Genomic DNA, 21,529 nt, shown 5'->3' on the forward strand with positions numbered 1-21,529 from the left:
TAACATCATAACTCTAGAAATCAGATGAGGGTCAGATTGTTATGGTCAACGAGAGGGGTCCAATTGATTGTTGGAGACAATAAGAACAATTAGAAAAGTGGACCTTAAGAGCAGTCAATAAGGAAATGAAACCATACCAAAACTGAGGTCAGTTTAAAAAAAAAAACTAAAATGAAAATAGAATGAGAAACTATAGTCTAAACAGACATAAAGAACCCGAAGTTGCTCCTCCTCCAGCCGAGACAGCAGCAACCTGTGACGGACGCTGTCGAGGCTTTTCAACAAGTCAATGTCAACAGATTTCTATTTTTGGAGGACTGACAAGCACGTCCAAAAATCCATTGTTATTTTTGGAGCGTCCCAATGCTGAAGGCATTCCCACACTGAGTGATTGTTGCCGGGTATCTCTCTCAGGAATGGCGTCGGATTTATGGGAGATGTGATGGGAGTCGGCTACGGATCAGGGGCTGCCATTTTTGCCAGCTTTGATTTCAGGAGGCCCCCAGCTGAAATTGTTTAATGTGGTTTTAATAGAGAGCAGAGTTCTGCATGCCAGAAGAGGCTGCTCTGGATTACTAAAGGTGCAGCCACTTTGTGAAAAGTCATTTAAGTAATTTTAGCCCCAACATCAGCTCAGCTGGTGGATTCCGACTATTGTGCGTGGGATTTACCATGTTACATATTTAGGAGGCTGGGAGTGGGACAGATGAGGCTTTGGGGTGACGCGACAGGTGGATAAAAGGAGATTTGTTTTATGAACGGTCTGCAGGGATCAGAGGCCATAATAATATCATAGATATCATCATATATATGTTTTTTTTTGGGGGGGGGGGTCTGGGTGTTTTGTAGATAATAACTTGAAAAGTCATACAAATTGTGATGTAACAAAACACTGGACAAAACCAAAGAATGACTTATTAAAGCCTTTTTGAGAAGTTCCAGATATGCGACGCATACGTAGAAGCTAAAAGAAGCTTCTTCATGTGTTCCTGCTTCTGTTTCTGGATGCTGGAGCTGGATCCTGAAGCAACAGCGGTGGTCGACAAAAGAGCTGGCGTGAGGGTCAGATTACTGTCATTAAAGACAGCAATGCAGTGATGAGTTGAAAATCAGTCATTCAAAAAGTAATTTAATTATTTTTCAGAATCTGAGCGGAGAGCCAAGAACGGAGCCTTGGGGGACTCCACATGTCTTTTTATCTGCTGAGACCTGTGATGGCCAGTCGATGACATTTCTCTTTGAGGAAATCAGGACCTGGTCTGAAGTCATGTGTTCTTGGAGATAATATATAACTCAATGGTCAGGCATGTGGCGGTGCACGATGGCCGGACCTTCTGTCACCCCGGTGCCCCCCGTGTTGTGGAGGTTACATCCTCGGCCCTGCAGCTGAGTGCACAGCACCCCTCGGCCTCCACGCTGGTTCTGGAAGCCGGCATCAACGACCTCAAATTTCAGCAGTCGGAGGTTCTGAAGCAGGACTTCATCTCCCTGGTGGACCGTCTGCTGGACACGGGGAAGCGGCTAATTATCTCCGGCCCGCTTCCCCCACCTCGCTACGGTGACGTCATCACCAGCCGCCTTCGCCAGCTGCACCTGTGGCTGAAGGGGTACTGCTTGGGCAACAGTAGCCCCTTCGTTGACAATTTTGCTGCCTTTTTAAATAGACCCCATCTTTTTAAACGGGACGGCCTTCACCCAAACCATGAGGGGTCCCGGCTTCTATCTGTGAACACTGACCTGACTGTCCGTTCCTGCACAACATCCACCTCCTGACTATTGGTTAAAACACATGCACGCCAACACTCTGGCCCCCACTCGCACTCACATATACGTTCACCCCCTGCACGCTGCACCATACATGCCCCTCCACCACTACTCCCATGTCTGCCATCAACATCACAGATCACTCACTCCATTGACACCATCATTTCATACAGAGAGAATCCCAGGACTGTTCCCAGACGTGACAGTGCTTTTATTGTTCCCATAAAAAGACAGGATGAGCGCACGTACGGCGTGGACATAAAGATGGCCGTGCTGAACGTGCGCTCTCTTTTAAACAAATCTTTTATAGTAAATGACTTAATTTTAGATAGAAACCTCGATGGTATTCTCCTTACTGAGACATGGCTGATGCACCTGCTGTTCTCACAGAGGCTTGCCCCCCAGATTTTATCTTTTTATTTTCTACAAGGGGGGGCAGGAAAGGACGTGGAACCGCTTCAATAACAAGGACCGAAATGTCTTCACGCGAGGTCTCTTTTAATACGTTTCTATCATTTGAGTATCATGCCTTTGTTTTTAGCAGCCCTCCTATTTTAAGCATAACAGTTTACAGACCACCCCAATACTCCACCTCTTTTATCAGTCAATTCTCGGAATTTTTACCAATCATCTATGCTAAATACAACAGGATTTTAATAACTGGTGATTTTAATCTACACCTCAACAACGCCTCGGACCCAGTGTCCAGAGAATTTTTAACCCTGCTTCACTGTTTGGATTTTAAACAACAGAGGGCGCACCCTGGACCTGGTCATAACCTATGGCCTGTCCGTGGGTGGGTCCTCTGTTGTGGATCTGGCCGTGTCTGACCACTTTTGTGTGTTTTTTTAACATCACCAGTTTTAACCAGCGGAGGGCCCCTGTGAGAAGGGTGAGGAGACGCTACCTGACTCCTGAAGTGGCTGCAAATTTTATCCAGATTTTACAGAGCACTCCTGCAGAAATTTTACCAGCACCGTGTGATTTTATTGTTGACACTTTTAACAATAAATTAAAGTCAACGCTGGACTCTGTGGCTCCACTTGTCACAAAAACTGTAACAAAACGTGCACCACCGTGGAGAAATGAAGAAACTAGAAAACTGAAAAGAACACAATTGAGCTTTTAACCAATGGTAATTTTAACAGGTGTCCTACAACAACGACTGACACCCTCTGGGAGACCTTTGCAGACCACTTCAGGAGTAAAATCGATGCTATTAGATCCAGTCTTTTATCACAGCAAATTTTAATCCACAACACTCCTGGATCATTGCTCTCACCTGAGGAGACACTGGAGAGTTTTGTCCTGGTTGATGCGAGGACACTTGGTTGAGTTTTCTCCCCAGTAAGGCCCACAACCTGCCTTTTAGACCCAATTCCCACACCGTTTTTTAAAACATTTTATGGATTCTTTGAGGAACATCTTTTATATATGGTGAATTGCTCTCTAGAAGAGCAATCTAGACCCCAGCGTTTTAAATAACTATCGGCCAGTATCCAACCTACCATTTTTAAGTAAAATTTTAGAAAAACTTGTTTTTAACCAAGTGAATGCTTTTTTAAACTCAAACGACATTTTAGAGAGGCATCAGTCTGGTTTTAGGATGAACCACAGTACAGAGACAGCCCTTTTAAAGATTTTAAATGACATCAGGTGTAACCTAGATAACAAAAAGCTCACAGTGTTGGTTCTACTGGATCTGACCGCCGCCTTTGATACAGTAGACCACCATATTTTATTGAATAGACTGAAGAACCTGGTCGGCCTCTCTGGTACTGTTCTTAACTGGTTCACCTCCTACCTTACTGATCGAAGCTTCTTTGTAAGTATGGATACATGCTCCTCGAGAATCCATGAGACAAAATGTGGGGTTCCCCAAGGGTCAATCTTAGGTCCAACCCTTTTTAATCTTTACATGCTTCCTCTTGGGGACGTCATCAGGAGCCACGGCATCAGCTTCCACAGCTATGCTGACGATACGCATCTGTACATCGACGTGGCTCCTGGTGACACAGGGCCAGTTGATGCCCTTTTTAACTGTATTCTAGATATCCAGTCATGGATGGCAGAAAACTTCCTACAGCTCAACCAGGACCAAACAGAAGTCTTAGTCATTGGTCCTGAAGGTCAGAGAGAGAAACTTGTACCAAAGTTAAAGGATTTTAAGCCATCTCAATCTGTAAAAAATCTGGGTGTGATCTTTGACTCTGAGCTTAGTTTTATTCCACACATCAAAAACATAACAAAGGTAGGTTTTTACCACCTGAAGAATATAGCCAGAGTCCGCCCGTTTCTCTCTCAGGCCAGCACGGAGGTGCTGATGCACGCTTTTATCTCTAGTGGTCTAGATTATTGTAATGCCCTGCTCTCTGGTCTTCCAACAAAGAGCATCTCTAACCTACAATTATTACAAAACTCAGCTGCACGAGTGCTGACGAGGACCAGAGGGCGGGAGCACATCACACCGGTTTTAGAACCGCTGCATTGGCTACCCGTGCGTTTCAGGATCGATTTTAAGGTTCTTTTATTAGTTTTTAAATGTCTTAATGGTCTTGGCCCAACTTATTTATCAGACATGCTTTTATTCTATCAACCCTCGCGGACTCTGAGGTCCTCGGGCACCGGCCTTTTAACCATTCCACAAGTAAGCTCTAAAACGCACGGGGAAGCGGCCTTCAGTTATTATGGTCCCTGATTGTGGAACAGCCTGCCGGAGAACCTCAGGGTCGCAGAGATTGCTGAGATTTTTAAAAAGAGGCTCAAGACACACCTTTTTAATCAGGCCTTTAACTGGTTTTCTGATTATTTTTAATTTCTTTTATGTCCTCATGTTTTTTTATGTCTTATCCTTATTTTACTTGATACTTTTACTGTTTTACTCCCTCAGTTCTTAGTTTCTCAGTTTTTAGTCTTTACACCTTTTATCCCATTTACTGTTTTAGTCCTTCAGTTTTTAGCTCCAGTGTTTCCTCATGGTGTTTCCTCATGGGGGCCTGACAGGCTGGGAGATGTTTCCGGCCTACCGCTGGGGGTGCTGTCCCGTTGTCAACTCTGGCCTGGGTGGTTAGGGGTAGTGATGGGACGATGATACCTCAAGGAGTGTATTGACACACTACACAAACTGTGTCGGCACTGTATTGATACTGTGTTGGTCACCCACTAGTGACCCCTGCAGTAGTTATAAAATGATTGCAGGTAAAGGAATTCCTTGTTTGCTAAACTGAGTTGGTATGTAAAATCTGGCAAATTTGAGTTACAATTTTTTACTTATGTACACACATTTTTTGTTAACTTAACTGTTAAATCATATGAAATAATACAAAAAAGTGATTAGTTTATGAATTTTTATTGAGGAACAAAAGTTTTTGGAGTGTCTTTGCTCCAAGGCGATTTCTCCTCTTAAACACCAGCTCCCCAGCCTTAGAAAATACTCTTTCACACGGTGCAGATGACGATGGTGAGCAGAGAGTTTTAAGTGCAAGTTGATGCAGATGTGGATATGTTTTCTGGTTCTGTCACGAGTATCTGCCAATTCTTCATTGCCATGCCGAGCTCTATAATGCCTCAGCATTGATGAAGTGCTCTTATTGATGAGAGAGAGCTCTGAGGAGCAGAGCCGACACTTCACCTACAATAACATAAAAAGTTACAAACAATTCAAACCTCTTACTAGAACAGAGTAAAAACTAAGGTGGCGCATTGCATTCACTTGTTAAAAAAATAGACACCCTATAAAATGAATGAAGCAACTGTAAGGCTCTTTAACTGACTATCATATGTATCACAGGTCATTCACTTGATAAAGTGAGTGCAATGCGCCACCGTAAAAAATTGTATACAACAGTAAACAATGCTCAAAGGAGAAATTATTCCACACTGGAGAAAACTTCTTAGAAAGATCCATAATCACGCAACTGCAAAACTCCATCCAACAAACCCACGACATGTCGATACAGTTTGTTTCCTTATAAACACACTTTGGCGCGGCTCATCCAAACGATACAATTCCTGTATCGGTCACGTGATTCTTTCTTAAAGCGATACACGCACCGATACGGCACAGTGCTGACGCACCAGTGTCGCTCGTCCCATCACTAGTTAGGGGGCTCTGTGCCTTGGTGTGGAGCCTCCGGTCTGTCCGGGTCCGGGTGGTCTTTGTGGCGGTACCACCTGTGGTCACGGACCGTGACCTCCCTCGGCCTGGTGGGCCTCCAAAGGTGGCGTCTCCTTCGCCTCAGGTCTCGGTGCCCAGCCATGTCTCAGCTTGTCTCAGCTTGTTTGTGTGTGTGGGTGTGTGTGTGTAAGTGTGTTGTATGCGTGTGTGTGTGTGTGTCCTTTTTCTTGATTCTCTTGTTCTCTTTGCTGTTTTTATCCTTTGTGAGGCACTTTGTGCTACCTAGTGTATGAAAAGTGCCATATAAATAAAGATTGAATTTAATTTAATTGAACTAACAGTCAGGTAGAAGTATTACTACTACTGTATAAGTACTACTGTATTAGTGCTACTCTATTAGTAATACTGTATTAGTACTAGTGTATTAGTACTACACTATTTGTACAACTGTATTAGTGCTACTGTATTAGTACTACTGTATTACTACTACTGTATTAGTACTAGTGTATTAGTGCTACTGTATTAGTAATACTGTATTACTACTGCTATATTAATGCTACTGTTGTAGCGGTCACTTGTATATCATAATTCACCATCATTGTTCATATCTGTTCCATTGCCATAGTCCTGTTGAGCATTTTGCTATGTATGAGTTCCTCATTCGCTCGCGCTATTTGCCGACAACTAAGTCGGGTAATTTGGCACGGCCCCTTTAATGGACCGTGGGAGTTGAGGGGCGGGGGTGCGTGTTTTTCCCGCTCTGATTTGATTTTTTTCTACTTGTTGTGGCTTCAATAAAAGGCACACACGATTGTGTGTCAATGGTAATCTAAGTTGTATTGCCTTTACTTTGCAAACGCAACACTGGTGACCCCGACTCTCGCTGGACGTATCATTCAGTGACTTTTATTTTCGACCATGGCGACGAATGCAGTTTCATTGAAGCTGCCGGAGTTTTGGGAGACTTCGGCGACTGCGTGGTTTGCTCAAGCGGAGGCACAGTTCGCGCTGCGAGAAATCACCGCAGATGAGACCAAATATTATTATGTGGTTTCTGCTCTTGGGAGTGGTACAGCATCCAGAGTGGTAGGCATTCTTAAACAGCCACCGCCGGAGAACAAGTATGGCATTTTGAAGGCTCACCTCTTACGAATGTTTGAACTTTCCGACGCGGAGAGGGCTAGCCGCCTTTTCTCTTTGCAGGGGCTGGGTGATTCCAAGCCTTCCGAACTGATGGACAAAATGTTAGATCTTTTGGGCGAACACAAGCCCGATTTCCTCTTCATTCAGCTTTTCCTGCGACTGCTGCCTCCCCAAGTGCGGGCTGCTTTGGCCAACACAGCAATCTCGGACTGCCGTGCGCTTGCTGCTGAGGCGGATAAATTCTTCCCGCCTCCCAACCGACCTATGTGGCTGCGTTCCTCACAGCTGCCGCAGCGGCTCCTCGGCATCACCAGGTTTCTGGGCTGTGCTTTTTCCATGCACGGTTTGGGGTCAAAGCCAGGCGGTGCCGCCCTCCATGCAGTTTCACCGGCCCACCTCCGCAGGGAAACGCCAGCAGTAGCCATGAGCGTCGGCCAAACTGGCAGGCTGCTGTTCATCCAGGACTCTCTCTCCAGACGACGGTTCCTCTGTGACACAGGTGCTCAGAGGAGTGTCCTGCCAGCGTCGAAGTTGGACATGCTGTCCGAGTCCCATGGGCCCCCTATGGAAGCAGCGAACGGCAGCCCCATCCGCACGTATGGGGTGAGGTATGTGGAGTTGTGTTTTGGTGGACAGCGTTTTGGATGGAACTTTGTGACTGCCAAGGTGACTGTGCCACTGATTGGTGCAGACTTCCTCTGCGCTTTTGGACTTCTGGTTGATGTCAAAAATAGACGCCTTGTGGATGCAGTCACTTTCTGTTCGTATGAATGCACTCTTGGTGTTACAGACTCAGTCAGGCTTTCCAGCATGCTCCCCACTGCAGACATTTTCCTTCGCCTCCTCACCGAGTTTCCTGCTCTGACTCAGCCCACGTTTTCATCTGCCACGGCCAAGCATGGTGTGGAACACCACATCGCCACCACAGGCACCCCTGTGCACGCTCGGGCCAGGCGTCTGGACCCGGCCAAGCTCTCCATTGCTCGAGCGGAGTTCGAGACAATGGAACGCCTGGGCATCATTCACCGCCCCAAGAGCCCTTGGGCATCACCTCTGCACATGGTGGAGAAGCCGGGTGGGGTTTGCGGCCATGTGGCGATTACCGCAGGCTCAACGATGCCACCACCCCGGGCCGTTACCCTGTCCCCCACATACAAGATTTTTCTGCGCATCTGGCTGGGAAAACGGTCTTTTCGAAGGTGGACCTTGTCCGCGGCTACCACCAGGTACCAGTCCACCCTGCCGATGTCCCCAAGACAGCGGTAATCACCCCGTTCGACCTGTTTGAGTTTTTACGGATGCCTTTTGGTCTTAAAAGCGCAGCACAGACTTTTCAGCGCCTGATGGACTCCGTCCTACGCGACCTGCCATTCCTATTTGTGTACTTGGATGACATCCTCGTCGCAAGCACGTCTCAGGCTGAGCACGTGGCGGACCTCAGGGCTCTTTTCCAGCACCTCAGCCAGCATGGGCTCATCATAAACCCGGCGAAGTGCCAGTTTGGACTGTCTACCATCGACTTCCTGGGCCATCACGTGACACGGTACAGAGCAGTTCCCCTGCCGGAAAAGGTGGAGGCCATCGCGAGCTTTCCCCGTCCAGTCATGGTCAAGGCGCTCCAGGAGTTCCTGGGTATGGTGAATTTTTACCACCGTTTCCTCCCCCGGGCAGCGGACCTCATGCGGCCACTGTATGACTGTTTGAAAGGGGCGGTTCCCAAGCACATGGTTGACTGGTCCAACGTGCGACAGCGTGCATTCGAGAATGTTAAGGCTGCTCTGGCCAATGCTACACTGTTGGCACACCCATTGCCTGACGCGCCAGTCTCAATCACCACGGATGCCTCGGATTACGCAGTGGGTGCGGTGCATGAACAATGGGTAGAAGGTGCTTGGCAACCCCTGGCCTTCTTTAGTAGGCAGCTACGACCCAAGGAGCGGAGGTACAGCACGTTTGACCGTGAGCTCCTTGGCCTCTACCTGGCCATTCGCCATTTCCGTCCTCTGCTTGAGGGCAGGTCTTTCACTGCCTTTGTGGATCACAAGCCCCTCACCTTCGCGATGGCAAAGACGGCAGAACCATGGTCGGCTCGGCAGCAGAGGCACCTTTCCTACATCTCCGAGTTCACCACGGACATTAAACACCTGGCTGGTAAAACGAATGTCGTTGCGGACTGCCTCTCCCGGGCCGTCACGGGCGCTGTCCACGTGGGACTTGACTACGGACAGATGGCAGTGGACCAAACCACAGACAGTGATGTCCAAGCTCTAAAGCAGGGGTGGGGAACCCTTTTCATATCGAGGGCCATTTCAATTTTTATAAAGTCCTCTGAGGGCCATACTATTATGAACACATACCTAGGGATGCAAAAAAAAAAAAAAAAGTCTATAACCACTGTGTTACTAAGTCTCATGATTGCTGCATTTGAGTTTGAATGATTTATTTAGCACACATGCATATAAAATCACCAAAAAATTAGAATAAAATGACAAGTAAAATATGTTTTCATGATCATACAAAACAATAAAAAGAGGTGCAGAGTTGAGGCAAGAGACCCGTAAGGGCCTGTTCGAGGCCTCTACTCACAAAAACTGCAATACAACAAGATAATCAAGAAAATAAATGAAGAAAGATAGACAATAATAATAACAACAACAACTAGAAAGCACTCGGAGAGCACAGACCTCCGCCAAGCGCAACAATTCCTGGCATATTGTGATTTCCACCATAAATATTAGTCCCACATATACTTTGACTACATATTTAGATTCCTTGACCATAAAAACATACCGTTAGCCACTGGAATCATAACAATATATGTCTTAGTTCAGTAGTTATTCACGAAAACAAATTCACGCTTTGAAACAATTTTACTTTGTCCGGCGCGAGCGCCTCAGCGGCGGCTACGAGGCACTCCTTCACGAACTCTCCTTCGGCGTGAGGTTTCAGCTTCGTGGCTATTAATTCACTCACCACAAAACTTGCACGCGTAATATTCGGTACATGGTCGTGTGAAAGCTGCTTGTTGAGCCTCCAAACTCCGGCGAAGAGCGTTAATTTTATCCAAACTCATCTGTCCTTTCAACTCATAGAGTTTAGCGTGTTTCGCTAGGCATTATTCGTCCGTGTCAATCAGTCCAGCCCACTACGTACATCACATGCTGTGTTCACTGACCCTGACCTTGACTCGGACATAACATAACCGTCTGTTTTATCTCAGAAAACGGGAAAATATTTCATCTTGTTACGAAAGAAATTTCACGATACGAAAGGCAAAAATAGGCTACCGCTGCTACTCGCAGCTCGCGGAGTTTAGCGAACGGTCCCACTGTATAAGTGCACATATAAAATCTAAAAATCTTATTGCGTTGCGGGCCGGTAGAAATGGTCTCGTAGGCCGTATACGGCCCGGAGGCCGGAGGTTCCCCACCCCTGCTCTAAAGTCTGCAGCCACAGGGCTGCAGCTGCGCGAGGTTCCTTTTGGGAGCACTGGTGTCACGCTTCTCTGTGATGTCAGTACCGGTCAGCTACGCCCTGTTGTGCCCGTGGTTTGGAGGCGGCGTGTGTTTGATTCAGTCCACAACCTCTCCCATCCGGGGAGGAAGGCTTCTCAGCGTCTTGTAGCTGCTAAATTTGTTTGGCATGGGCTCAGAAAGGACGTCAGGGATTGGGCCATGTGCGTCGCATGCCAGCGCTCAAAGGTACAGTGCCATGCTAGGGCCCCGCTGGCCCCATTTCCGGTGCCAGAGCGACGTTTCGACCATGTCCATGTGGACCTGGTTGGGCCCTTTCCCCCTTCCCGCGGCTGCACTTACCTCCTCACAATGGTGGACAGGACCACCCGCTGGCCGGAGGCGGTGCCCCTGCAGTCGGCCACCTCGGCCGAGGTGGCACGTGCGTTTATTGGGACTTGGGTTGCCCGTTTCGGTCCCCCTGCTGACATCTCATCTGACCGTGGCTCGCAATTCACCTCTGAGCTCTGGACTTCTGTAGGGGAGAGCCTAGGGGTGAAACTGCATCACACAACGGCATACCACCCACAGGCCAACGGCATGTGTGAGCGGTTTCACCGCTCCATGAAGGCTGCTCTTCGGGCGTCTCTGAAGGACAGTAGCTGGGTGGACAGACTTCCTTGGGTCTTGTTGGGGCTGCGCACCGCCCCCAAAGATGACCTGCAGTGTTCCTCGGCGGAGATGGTGTATGGAGAGCCACTGCGGGTGCCAGGTGAGTTTGTCCCCAACACTACAGCGCCTTGGTTTGCGAGCGCACAGCGTGCAACACTCCTTGATGCTGCCAAGGTTTTTGCACCCATCCCTATTTCCCAGCATGGTTTGCCACCATCCCATGTCCCACCATCCTTGGAGAGGGCAGACTATGTTTTTATCCGCCATGATGCTCATCGAGGCCCGCTGCAGCCCCCTTATGATGGGCCTTTTCGTGTTTTGGAGAGCGGGGACAAGCATTTTCTGCTCGACGTGGGAGGCCGACCTGAACGTGTTACGATAGACCGCCTCAAGGCAGCTCACTTGGACCTTGGTCAGCCAGTTGCCACGGCCGTGCCCCCGCGGCGAGGACGCCCCCCCCCTCGGCCCAGTCCTCTGAGAGGAACACAGATCCCTGAAAGCTCTGTCAGTGCCACTGACCGCCCTGCGCGTCCTGTTTCCCCTGCTCCCCTAGCACCACCAATACCGCTTCGACGCACACGGTCTGGCCGGCCCGTTCGAGCTCCGACTCGTTGACTGTTCTTGCTTTGCGTTGGTGAATTCTGGGGGGCATGTGTCGGTCACTTGTTATCATAATTCACCATCATTGTTCATATCTGTTCCATTGCCATAGTCCTGTTGAGCATTTTGCTATGTATGAGTTCCTCATTCGCTCGCGCTATTTGCCGACAACTAAGTCGGGTAATTTGGCACGGCCCCTTTAACGGACCGTGGGAGTTGAGGGGCGGGGGTGCGTGTTTTTCCCGCTCTGATTTGATTTTTTTCTACTTGTGGCTTCAATAAAAGGCACACACGATTGTGTGTCAATGGTAATCTAAGTTGTATTGCCTTTACTTTGCAAACGTAACACTGTATTAGTACACCTGTTTTAGTACTACCGTACTCTATTAGTAATACTGTATTACAACTGCTGTATTAATGCTACTGTATTAGCGGGTACTGTGTAGAGGCTGCTGCTTTTGATGATCTGGTGGGTGATTCTGGTGCTGACATTGCGGATTCGAATTAGACCAGCCCAGATGAAGCTCTTCCTCATCTGTAAGAGGCAAACAGTTATGATGGTACACATACACACCATAATGGCATTCCTGAAACAACTAAAATAAATTCTCTTCTGCCAAGCCTTTAACTCCAGAGCCTAAAACTATGCTAAATTTTGCTTCTGACCTCTGACATGTGAGTTAGCAGTTTATTTTAACATCAGTGGATATTATATATAACTTCTACATCTATTTTAGAGCCTGGAGTCGACATCAACCCAGTTTGTGACAAGACACAGCAGAGGGGTTGTTTTTGGGGAATATTAGTATAATAATGATTATTAATAAAAAGGTAACTCTTACCCTTAATCTTCATACGTTTTTTACGTTTGTTTGTAACGCAGCAGATTATGACGGTAATTATCAGCAACAAAACAACACCTGATGAGAATGGATAAAAGATATATCATGTATATTATACATACGTGTGTGTGTGTGGTGTTGACAAACATACCTCCTCCACCTCCAATTATAATCCAGATATTAATGCCATAAATGTCAGCAGGGAAAATGAAACCATTATCTAAAACCGAACAGAAAGAAGACACATAAATGAAATCTTAATTAGGGGAAGTCTAAAAGCCGAATACACACGAAATGGAGACGGTCTTCGATCAAAGGACGATGAACACAAATGCAACGGAAGAAATTTCAGCACTCACCGGACTGTGTGCAGTTTTGACGGAAAGGAGCGCTGGTCAGAGAGCTGACTTCGTTGTAAACTCTGCAGCGGTACACACGCTTTTCCACATCTTTCAAAACTCCTTTGAAAGATCGTTCTTTTAATTTTGGGTTCACCTTTTCATCCTCTGACCATTCAAATTGGACTTCTGGGGAGGTCTGGACACACACACACACACACACACACACACACACACACACACACACACACACACACACACACAGAATTAAGACAGATAGATAGACGGACGGACGGACGACGGACGGACGGACGGACGGACAGACAGACAGACAGACAGACAGACAGATAGATAGATAGATAGGCAGGTTTATCTTACTTGGCTCTGCATACAGGTGAATGTAACCTGGGTTTTATCACACTCACTGGTCACCTGAGGCTGTGAGACGGGGTCTGTGTGAATGAAATGTGGCAGATATGTGATATTGTGGTCACTCACAACAATAATCTTGGTTTACAGCCGTTTAAAATAAAGAAGAGCTCATAATACACTGGCTACTACTAATACACGTGTCAGCTATGCTTTCAATTGTGTCATCGTTTGTGGCTTTTAACACTGTCGCTCTGCACAACCTGCTAAGTCCCTTAGAAAAAGCAAAAACCTTAACTTTCTTTCTTTAAATGAACTTAAAATTGTTTGTGTGTTGTGGCCCTCCTCCAGTCGGTATAAATAAATAAGCACCAGTCTTCCGCCATCCTTGTCATGGGCCACTTGGTGACAGAATGTAGCAACATTATTGTACATAACTGTAGTCAAGAGCATTTGAAACCTACCCATCACACATAAAACCATGGGTTCCAAATCCTCTATGTGTTGTCCGTATTATCAGAGAGTGAATTTCCAGTTCATTTCAACATTATACAGCATCTATTCCAATCAAGAGTGTCTCTACCCAGAGTGCAAACTTTATGTTGACAAGAGGCGAAAAAAGGACATTTGAAGCTAGTTCCTCTGCAATCAGCAATTCTTTTTTACTTAGGATCTGAAACATGTCCGATGTGTGATATGAAACTGTGGTGACACATGCATACACCCCAGAAGTCACATGATCATTACAGCAAGTCATTTTCTTCAACACACACACACACACACACACACACACACACGTAGGCTGACTACATATTTATATATATATATATATATATATATATATATATATATATATATATATATAGGCAGCCCACGAGAATGAGTCATTTTCCTAATAAGTTTCTTAATTTATCAACAGTTCATACTTGTATCACAACTTAATATTTGAAGGGATTCACAACATCTCTGCAGTCCTGCACCCAAACTGTTGGGTCAATTTGGCCAAATCAGCACCAAGGTGGTTATCCTGATGTCAGATTTGTTTTTATCTCAACCTGATTTCAAAAGGAGCAAATGCTACGTGAGCTAATTTAGGGTTCCAGTGGGGTCGCATTGTCATGAAAGAACACATGTCAGCAGGGAAAATGAAACCATTATCTAAAACCGCACAGAAAGAAGACACATAAATGAAATCTTAATTAGGGGAAGTCTAAAAGCCGAATACACACGAAATGGAGACGGTCTTCGATCAAAGGACGATGAACACAAATGCAACGGAAGAAATGTCAGCACTCACCGGACTGTGTGCAGTTTTGACGGAAAGGAGCGCTGGTCAGAGAGCTGACTTCGTTGTAAACTCTGCAGCGGTACACACGCTGTTCCACATCTTTCAAAACTTCTTTGAAAGATCGTTCTTTTAATATTGGGTTCACCTTTCCATCCTCTGACCATTCAAATTGGACTTCTGGGGAGGTCTGGACACACACACACACACACACACACACACACACACACACACACACACACAAGAATTAAGACAGATAGATAGATAGATAGATAGATAGATAGATAGATAGATATATAGATAGATAGATAGATGGATGGATGGATGATGGATGGATGGATGGATGGATGGATGGATGGATGGACGGACGGACGGACGGACGGACGGACGGACGGACGGACGGACAGACAGACAGATAGATAGATAGGCAGGTTTATCTTACTTGGCTCTGCATACAGGTGAATGTAACCTGGGTTTTATCACACTCACTGGTCACCTGAGGCTGTGAGACGGGGTCTGTGTGAATGAAATGTGGCAGATATGTATTGTGGTCACTCACAACAATACTCTTGGTTTACAGCCGTTTAAAATAAAGAAGAGCTCATAATACACTGGCTACTACTAATACACGTGTCAACTATGCTTTCAATTGTTACTGTGTCATCGTTTGTGGCTTTTAACACTGTCGCTCTGCACAACCTGCTAAGTCCCTTAGAAAAAGCAAAAACCTTAACTTTCTTTCTTTAAATGAACTTAAAATTGTTTGTGTGTTGTGGCCCTCCTCCAGTCGGTATAAATAAATAAGCACCAGTCTTCCGCCATCCTTGTCATGGGCCACTTGGTGACAGAATGTAGCAACATTATTGTACATAACTGTAGTCAAGAGCATTTGAAACCTACCCATCACACATAAAACCATGGGTTTCAAATTCCCTATGCGTTGTCCGTCATCATAAACAGTTGGAGTGTATGTCCCAGCTTTGCTTTGATCCACGTTCCTCAACCTCAGGGAGCCGTTCTGGTCAACGTCGTCTGGATTCCCGGTCACCATCGCCTTTCCTCTTCGGTCAAAAATAACTATACTTTCATGAAGCCATCGCAGTTGGTCTGATTCTTTTAGCACATGAGTCAACGGTAAGGTAACATCCTGCTTTTTTGCCGCATGGTAGTTACAGTCCTGCGAGTCTGTGAAACACAGGGAAGAAAATGAGGGGCCAGAGTAAACACAAAGTACTTTTATCTTGCATTTAGAGAGATTCTTCCTCCTTACAATGTATTATCATGTATTATCAGAGAGTGAATTTCCAGTTCATTTCAACATTATACAGCATCTATTCCAATCAAGAGTGTCTCTACCCAGAGTGCAAACTTTATGTTGACAAGAGGCGAAAAAAGGACATTTGAAGCTAGTTCCTCTGCAATCAACAATTCTTTTTTACTTAGGATCTGAAACATGTCCGATGTGTGATATGAAACTGTGGTGACACATGCATACACCCCAGAAGTCACATGATCATTACAGCAAGTCATTTTCTTCAACACACACACACACACACACACACACACACACACACACACACACACACACACACACGTAGGCTGACTACATATTTATATATATAATATATATATATAATATATATATATATATATATATATATATATAGGCAGCCCACGAGAATGAGTCATTTTCCTAATAAGTTTCTTAATTTATCAACAGTTCATACTTGTATCCCAACTTAATATTTGAAGGAAGGGAAGATTCACAACATCTCTGCAGTCCTGCACCCAAACTGTTTGGTCAATTTGGCCAAATCAGCACCAAGGTGGTTATCCTGATGTCAGATTTGTTTTTATCTCAACCTGATTTCAAAAGGAGCAAATGCTACATGAGCTAATTTAGGGTTCCAGTGGGGTCGCATTGTCATGAAAGAACACATAGCCGCATTTTCCACATTTAAAAAAAAAAAAGGTCGAACCTGAGATGACGGTTCTACATGCCAGACATGGAAAGTGTTGCGTAAAAAGCAGCCCATGCTGTAAAATGCAGAGATCTCTAGATTTTAGTTCTCTTTCACAATTGTTGAACTTTTAGTGACACAGTCTGATGGTGTCAAATTCTTATGAATTTCAGTTCTGACCTTGTAGTGACACATAAACTGCAGCGTTAATTGGGTGAATGAATTTCTCAGAAATCTGCTTCTGCTTCCCCTTCTTCTCTCACCATTCTGTGCACATGCATGCCCTGCACTAGTGGTGTAGTTTGAAACATACTGTATCTTTGAAAGCAGATAAACACCACTAAACTCTACATACCATTGACCTAAAATTACAATTTGAATAATTGGAAAGGAAAAAATTATTTGTTTATTGACAGCAGCTGTAAAAACCATTAGCTCAATTCTTCTCTGGCTCGTTTAGGATGATGTGCATGGGATGTGCAAGCGCGTACTTTCTCTTTTGCAGATAACTTTTTTTTTGTGCGTGGAACAAAGCGCAAAGTGCAGCCATTATTTTTGAAACGAAATGCTCAGATCCATGAAAACTCAATATTTTTGTTGCGTAAAATAACCCACAATTGTCTGTATTATAATTTTACTTACCGACTGAATTAGTAAACATCATTTTTTGTTGGTTTAACAGTAAATATGAAGTTTTGATCATTATTTGGTTTTCATTCTTGGACTTTATTTCATACATTGTGACTAACGTTTACAGTCAGATGTATCTCATTTCCAGCATCCCCAGCATAAAATTTCTGTTTAAGATTTTTGGAAAAAAATCTGTGGATCTTTTAAATATGAATAATGGGGCTTATTTGGTCTTTGGTTGACATTAAATAATATGTTTCTTACCGATATTTCTTTTTGAATAGGAAAAGGATCTAAAGCTTTTTCTTAAAAAACGCCTCTTTTTCCACGACTCTATCTTCATCTTGCATGCTTCCTGTTTGTTCTAATCTTAAAACCAATGTTACGCTTCAGCAGGATTTCTGTCTATGTACGGTCATTCACTCAAAGCCACAAGAGAACATATTTAGTCTAACCAAAGTTTCTACACCTTAAGGTTTCAGACTGGCGATTCTTCAAATTCTAATATTTACTTTTGAAGAACTTGACTTTCACTGGTTGATCATTACCTGCAAACATGCAACATCAAGAACCACATTTAACTCATCATGCCATTATGGATTATTATTATTTGAGTTTTCTAAACCAGTAGTTAGATTTGATTAAAAATCAGATTTTAACAAAAAGTAAAAAAGACTTACATGGGGAAAATTGCTACTCACCTGATGAGGTATTGTAAACGTCAAAATTGGTAATTAAATCTGACAACGGCGTGTGAGAGAGGAGAGACAGCGTTTGTGTGGAAGTGCATACCTGTAGTGGTGACAATGGACGTGAGCAGAAGTAACAGAGAGACACTGGAGACAGCTGCCATCTTCATTCCCATCATCACCATCACTGACAGATATTCAGCTAAAAAGGAAATACGTATTTTACAGTTATTTCCTGTGTGGTGTGTGAGAGAGAGAGGAAAGGAAGTGATCCAGCATCGCGCTGCTTTTTTTTTCAGAGTCAAAAAACCAAAATAATTTCAGTTGTCCTTCAACCCTGAAACCAAACCTATTATCAGACTGACTCTTACTCTTTCACAGGTACATTTACGGTGTTTCAGAGTTGGAAATCATCACTTAAAATCTGCCATGAGAGTTTGAACCGACAACAAACAACTGACTCAGTTATATCTTTATTGCACATGTTGAATGTTGGATTATTAGTATGATTATATTTGCTGTCACACTGGGCAGTTGACATGTAAATAAGATTCCTGGACACAGAGGCAGGTGCCCAGATTAGTTGGGACGTTTATTTAATTCCTTCTCCATTAAATTAGACTTTTTAATAGTTCAATAGGAACACTTATCTAACACAGAGCTGTCCAGTGCTGAGACACCTTAAGGGCTTCCATATAACATGTTATTTATATAATGTTCATTACTAATGCTGGAGCTTGGTATCATATAATTTATACCTTTTTAATAATGAATTTGATTTATTGATTTGTATGTATTCTTCTTTTTCTTTTTTATATTTTAACACCATTTATAAATGTAAATAATGATACATTCCTCACTGATTTTGGCTCAGAGAGAGGAAGTGTACCTACAGGTATGTGCCAAGAGGTTTTTTCTCTAAACTTGCTAGTCTTAATTATGTGTCACATTCTCCAGCAGCTCAATTTAATTGGTTACAGGTTTAAGTCCAATAACTTCTTTGTTATTTTTTGAATATAGGAGTTTTTTTTAGTTTACCTCTCTATTTTTGTGATGAAAACTCCATTAAAAACAATAATTCTGCAGAAAATAAGTTATACCTTATATAGACGTAGAGGGTCCACCTTTGTCCACAAGGTGGCGCCAGTGCACCTTAACTATATGGGATTTACTGTTTCGGTAAGTTGCAACTAATTAATTACTTATTTTTATTGTGTTGGAAAACGGTAGATAGAATCTTCATTATCAGATACTAATCTGTATTATCTATATAGTTCACATGAGGTGAATAAAAGAACATTAAACGTTAATGTTCTGTTTCGTTTTCATTAATGCTTAGAGAAAGTGAAAGTGAAGATTTGGTCATGTTGGCACCAATGGCACATAGATTCGTTCCAGAAAGCTGAGAATGTCAGTACAAGTAAGAAAAAGCAAGCATGGTGAAGGAATCAGATGTGATTTGGGGTTTGAGCTCCTATCAGAGACTCTGATGACCTTCTGTTAAATGGGCCTTTTAAAAATAGAGCAGATTTTTCCATTGCCCTCATCCAACTGCACCAGGCTAAGAACGCCACTTCAACAACCAATCGAGGAGCCTGCACTGGCTACGACATCATATCAGAACACCCAAATAAATTCCCGACTGGTCACCCTCAGAGCAGCAGGGTGCTGTGACCAGCTGGGTTGGTCATTGAGATGGACCAGATTTAATCCAAGGATCTGTGATGTTTTGATCAACATGGACACACAGAAAGGTCCACAAATATTTACCTTGAGAAAATTCTTTCTCTTTCGATTGTGTTCTAAGAATATTCTAATTCCAGTCTTTCAGTTCTACATAATTTGCTTGAATGTGACATAACCTAGCTTGTGACATAAATTAGTTTGTAAAAAAAAAAGAAATCATGATGATGGAAATAAAAGAAAAATACTATTACTTACGGTGGTGCAAAACACTTTTACAAGCGGCTGAAACAAATGTACAAATAACTTTTACTACCGGAAAGGGAATGACCGACCTTTGGTACGGTTGGGCCAATGGATGCGTTCCGTCGATACAGTTGGTAATACCCTTTCCGGCAGAAAAGGAGTAAGGCCACGTACGGAGCCACCGTAATTACTAATAGCAATGCAAATAATAATAATAATAATGTGAACGTTTTAGAGCAGACTGGAATATACAGTAAAGAAGAAAGATGCAGACATAAGGAGAACTCAATACAAATATTTTATTTTTCCCCCTAAATTGTAGCAGAAGCAAAAAAATAAAATGAAAAGCAAAGTTTCTGAGAGAGTCTCAGAGTTTGAACCAAGCCAAAGACACAGTGGCTGCACAATTTAGATGTGCTGATGCTAGCTTGAGTGAAGCATCCAGCCCAGTTTGGGACTGACATCTCGCACAAGTACAAAACCCTGTACAGTTCAATTCCTGGTTGGTTTTGAATCGGCCCAATGCTCTGAAAAGAAATATTCTATAATTTTTCGCTTATAAATTTCCTTTTGTGAATTTGGAACCCATCCATTCAGTTCCCTGGTAGCAGATGATGCGTCATATATCAAAAGCCACTGCAGACTCGGTGTGATTCTCCCAGTGGCCAACTCTAAATCCCACATGGCACCTGAAGCTTTACCAGTCTAAACGCAGCCATCTAACTGATGTCACGCTATGGTTTTAGTCAGTGCATCAGCCACGTTGTCTGAGGTACAACGAGGTGCAGCATGAAACACAGTTGTGCCTGTTGTTGAACTCTTCCTTGGGCAGGAGGGCTGACTTCAGTGCAAACAGATCCTGTCTTTTTATAGCTGATACACCAACAACACAATATTGAATCAGTGGAAAGAATGCCCGCTGTGCTGTAATGAAGTCCGGCGATAAGACATTTATTAGCCGTCCCGGTGCACGGCTCTAATCCTCTGTACGCGACGCGGCAAGAGCTGCTTTCATTTGCTGCCATTGACCCGCTGCTTCCTGCAGGAGGATGGAAAATGCTTGCAAATCACTGACAAAGAGAAGTGACCTAAAAAAATCTGAGTTTCAGGCCAGTGCATTAGCTTAGCTATCTAGAAATCATCTTTCTGCAGGAGTTCATTTTTCTGCTTCTCTAATATGACTGATTTTGCAGCTCTTCTTTGCCAAAGTTGTTTTTTTCACACCTTTGGGGTTCGTATATTCGGTTTCACTTTCTGACTTGTTTCGAGACATCCTGCTTCAAAAAAAAGAAAGGCAATCATTACATACACTGTAGTGAACCCTTATCTGCTAAGAAGTCTGATAAAACAATGTACAGGCTTAAGGATATCAGAGTACTGAGGACAAATCTAGACATGTAATCCGATTTTTAAAAAATCCAATAAATTAACTGATAACTTGTCCAACCTTATGCTTTTACGTCACTTGAATAACGTCATAACTCTAGAAATCAGATGAGGGTCAGATTGTTATGGTCAACGAGAGGGGTCCAATTGATTGTTGGAGACAATAAGAACAATTAGAAAAGTGGACCTTAAGAGCAGTCAATAAGGAAATGAAACCATACCAAAACTGAGGTCAGTTTAAAAAAAAAACTAAAATGAAAATAGAATGAGAAACTATAGTCTAAACAGACATAAAGAACCCGAAGTTGCTCCTCCTCCAGCCGAGACAGCAGCAACCTGTGACGGACGCTGT

General features: G+C 44.0%; 1 protein-coding gene across 5 annotated transcripts; it reads right to left on the minus strand.

Annotated features, from left to right (window-relative positions):
* Nucleotides 1-5,097: 5,097 nt before the first annotated feature.
* On the minus strand, nt 5,098-18,098 carry LOC130522764 (uncharacterized). Of its 5 annotated transcripts, XM_057027466.1 has the most exons (10): nt 17,966-18,002; nt 17,643-17,721; nt 15,483-15,767; nt 15,025-15,098; nt 14,595-14,772; nt 13,307-13,380; nt 12,950-13,127; nt 12,742-12,816; nt 12,591-12,668; nt 12,044-12,283 (listed from the first exon to the last, which is right to left on the minus strand). In XM_057027466.1, the coding sequence occupies exons 3-10, from the start codon at nt 15,631-15,633 to the stop codon at nt 12,177-12,179; spliced, it is 915 nt and encodes a 304-aa protein (XP_056883446.1). In that variant the 5' UTR covers nt 15,634-15,767; nt 17,643-17,721; nt 17,966-18,002; the 3' UTR covers nt 12,044-12,176. The 5 variants fall into 5 exon arrangements, with proteins under 5 accessions (XP_056883445.1, XP_056883446.1, XP_056883444.1 ...); XM_057027465.1 differs by lacking the exons at nt 12,044-12,283; nt 17,643-17,721 and adding an exon at nt 5,098-5,395 and having other exon boundaries at nt 17,966-18,098; XM_057027464.1 differs by lacking the exon at nt 17,643-17,721 and having other exon boundaries at nt 12,742-12,810; nt 17,966-18,098.
* Between the last annotated feature and the right edge of the window lie 3,431 nt (nt 18,099-21,529).

Source organism: Takifugu flavidus, chromosome 3 (assembly GCF_003711565.1).
Source record: "Takifugu flavidus isolate HTHZ2018 chromosome 3, ASM371156v2, whole genome shotgun sequence".
Lineage (NCBI taxonomy): Eukaryota > Metazoa > Chordata > Actinopteri > Tetraodontiformes > Tetraodontidae > Takifugu > Takifugu flavidus.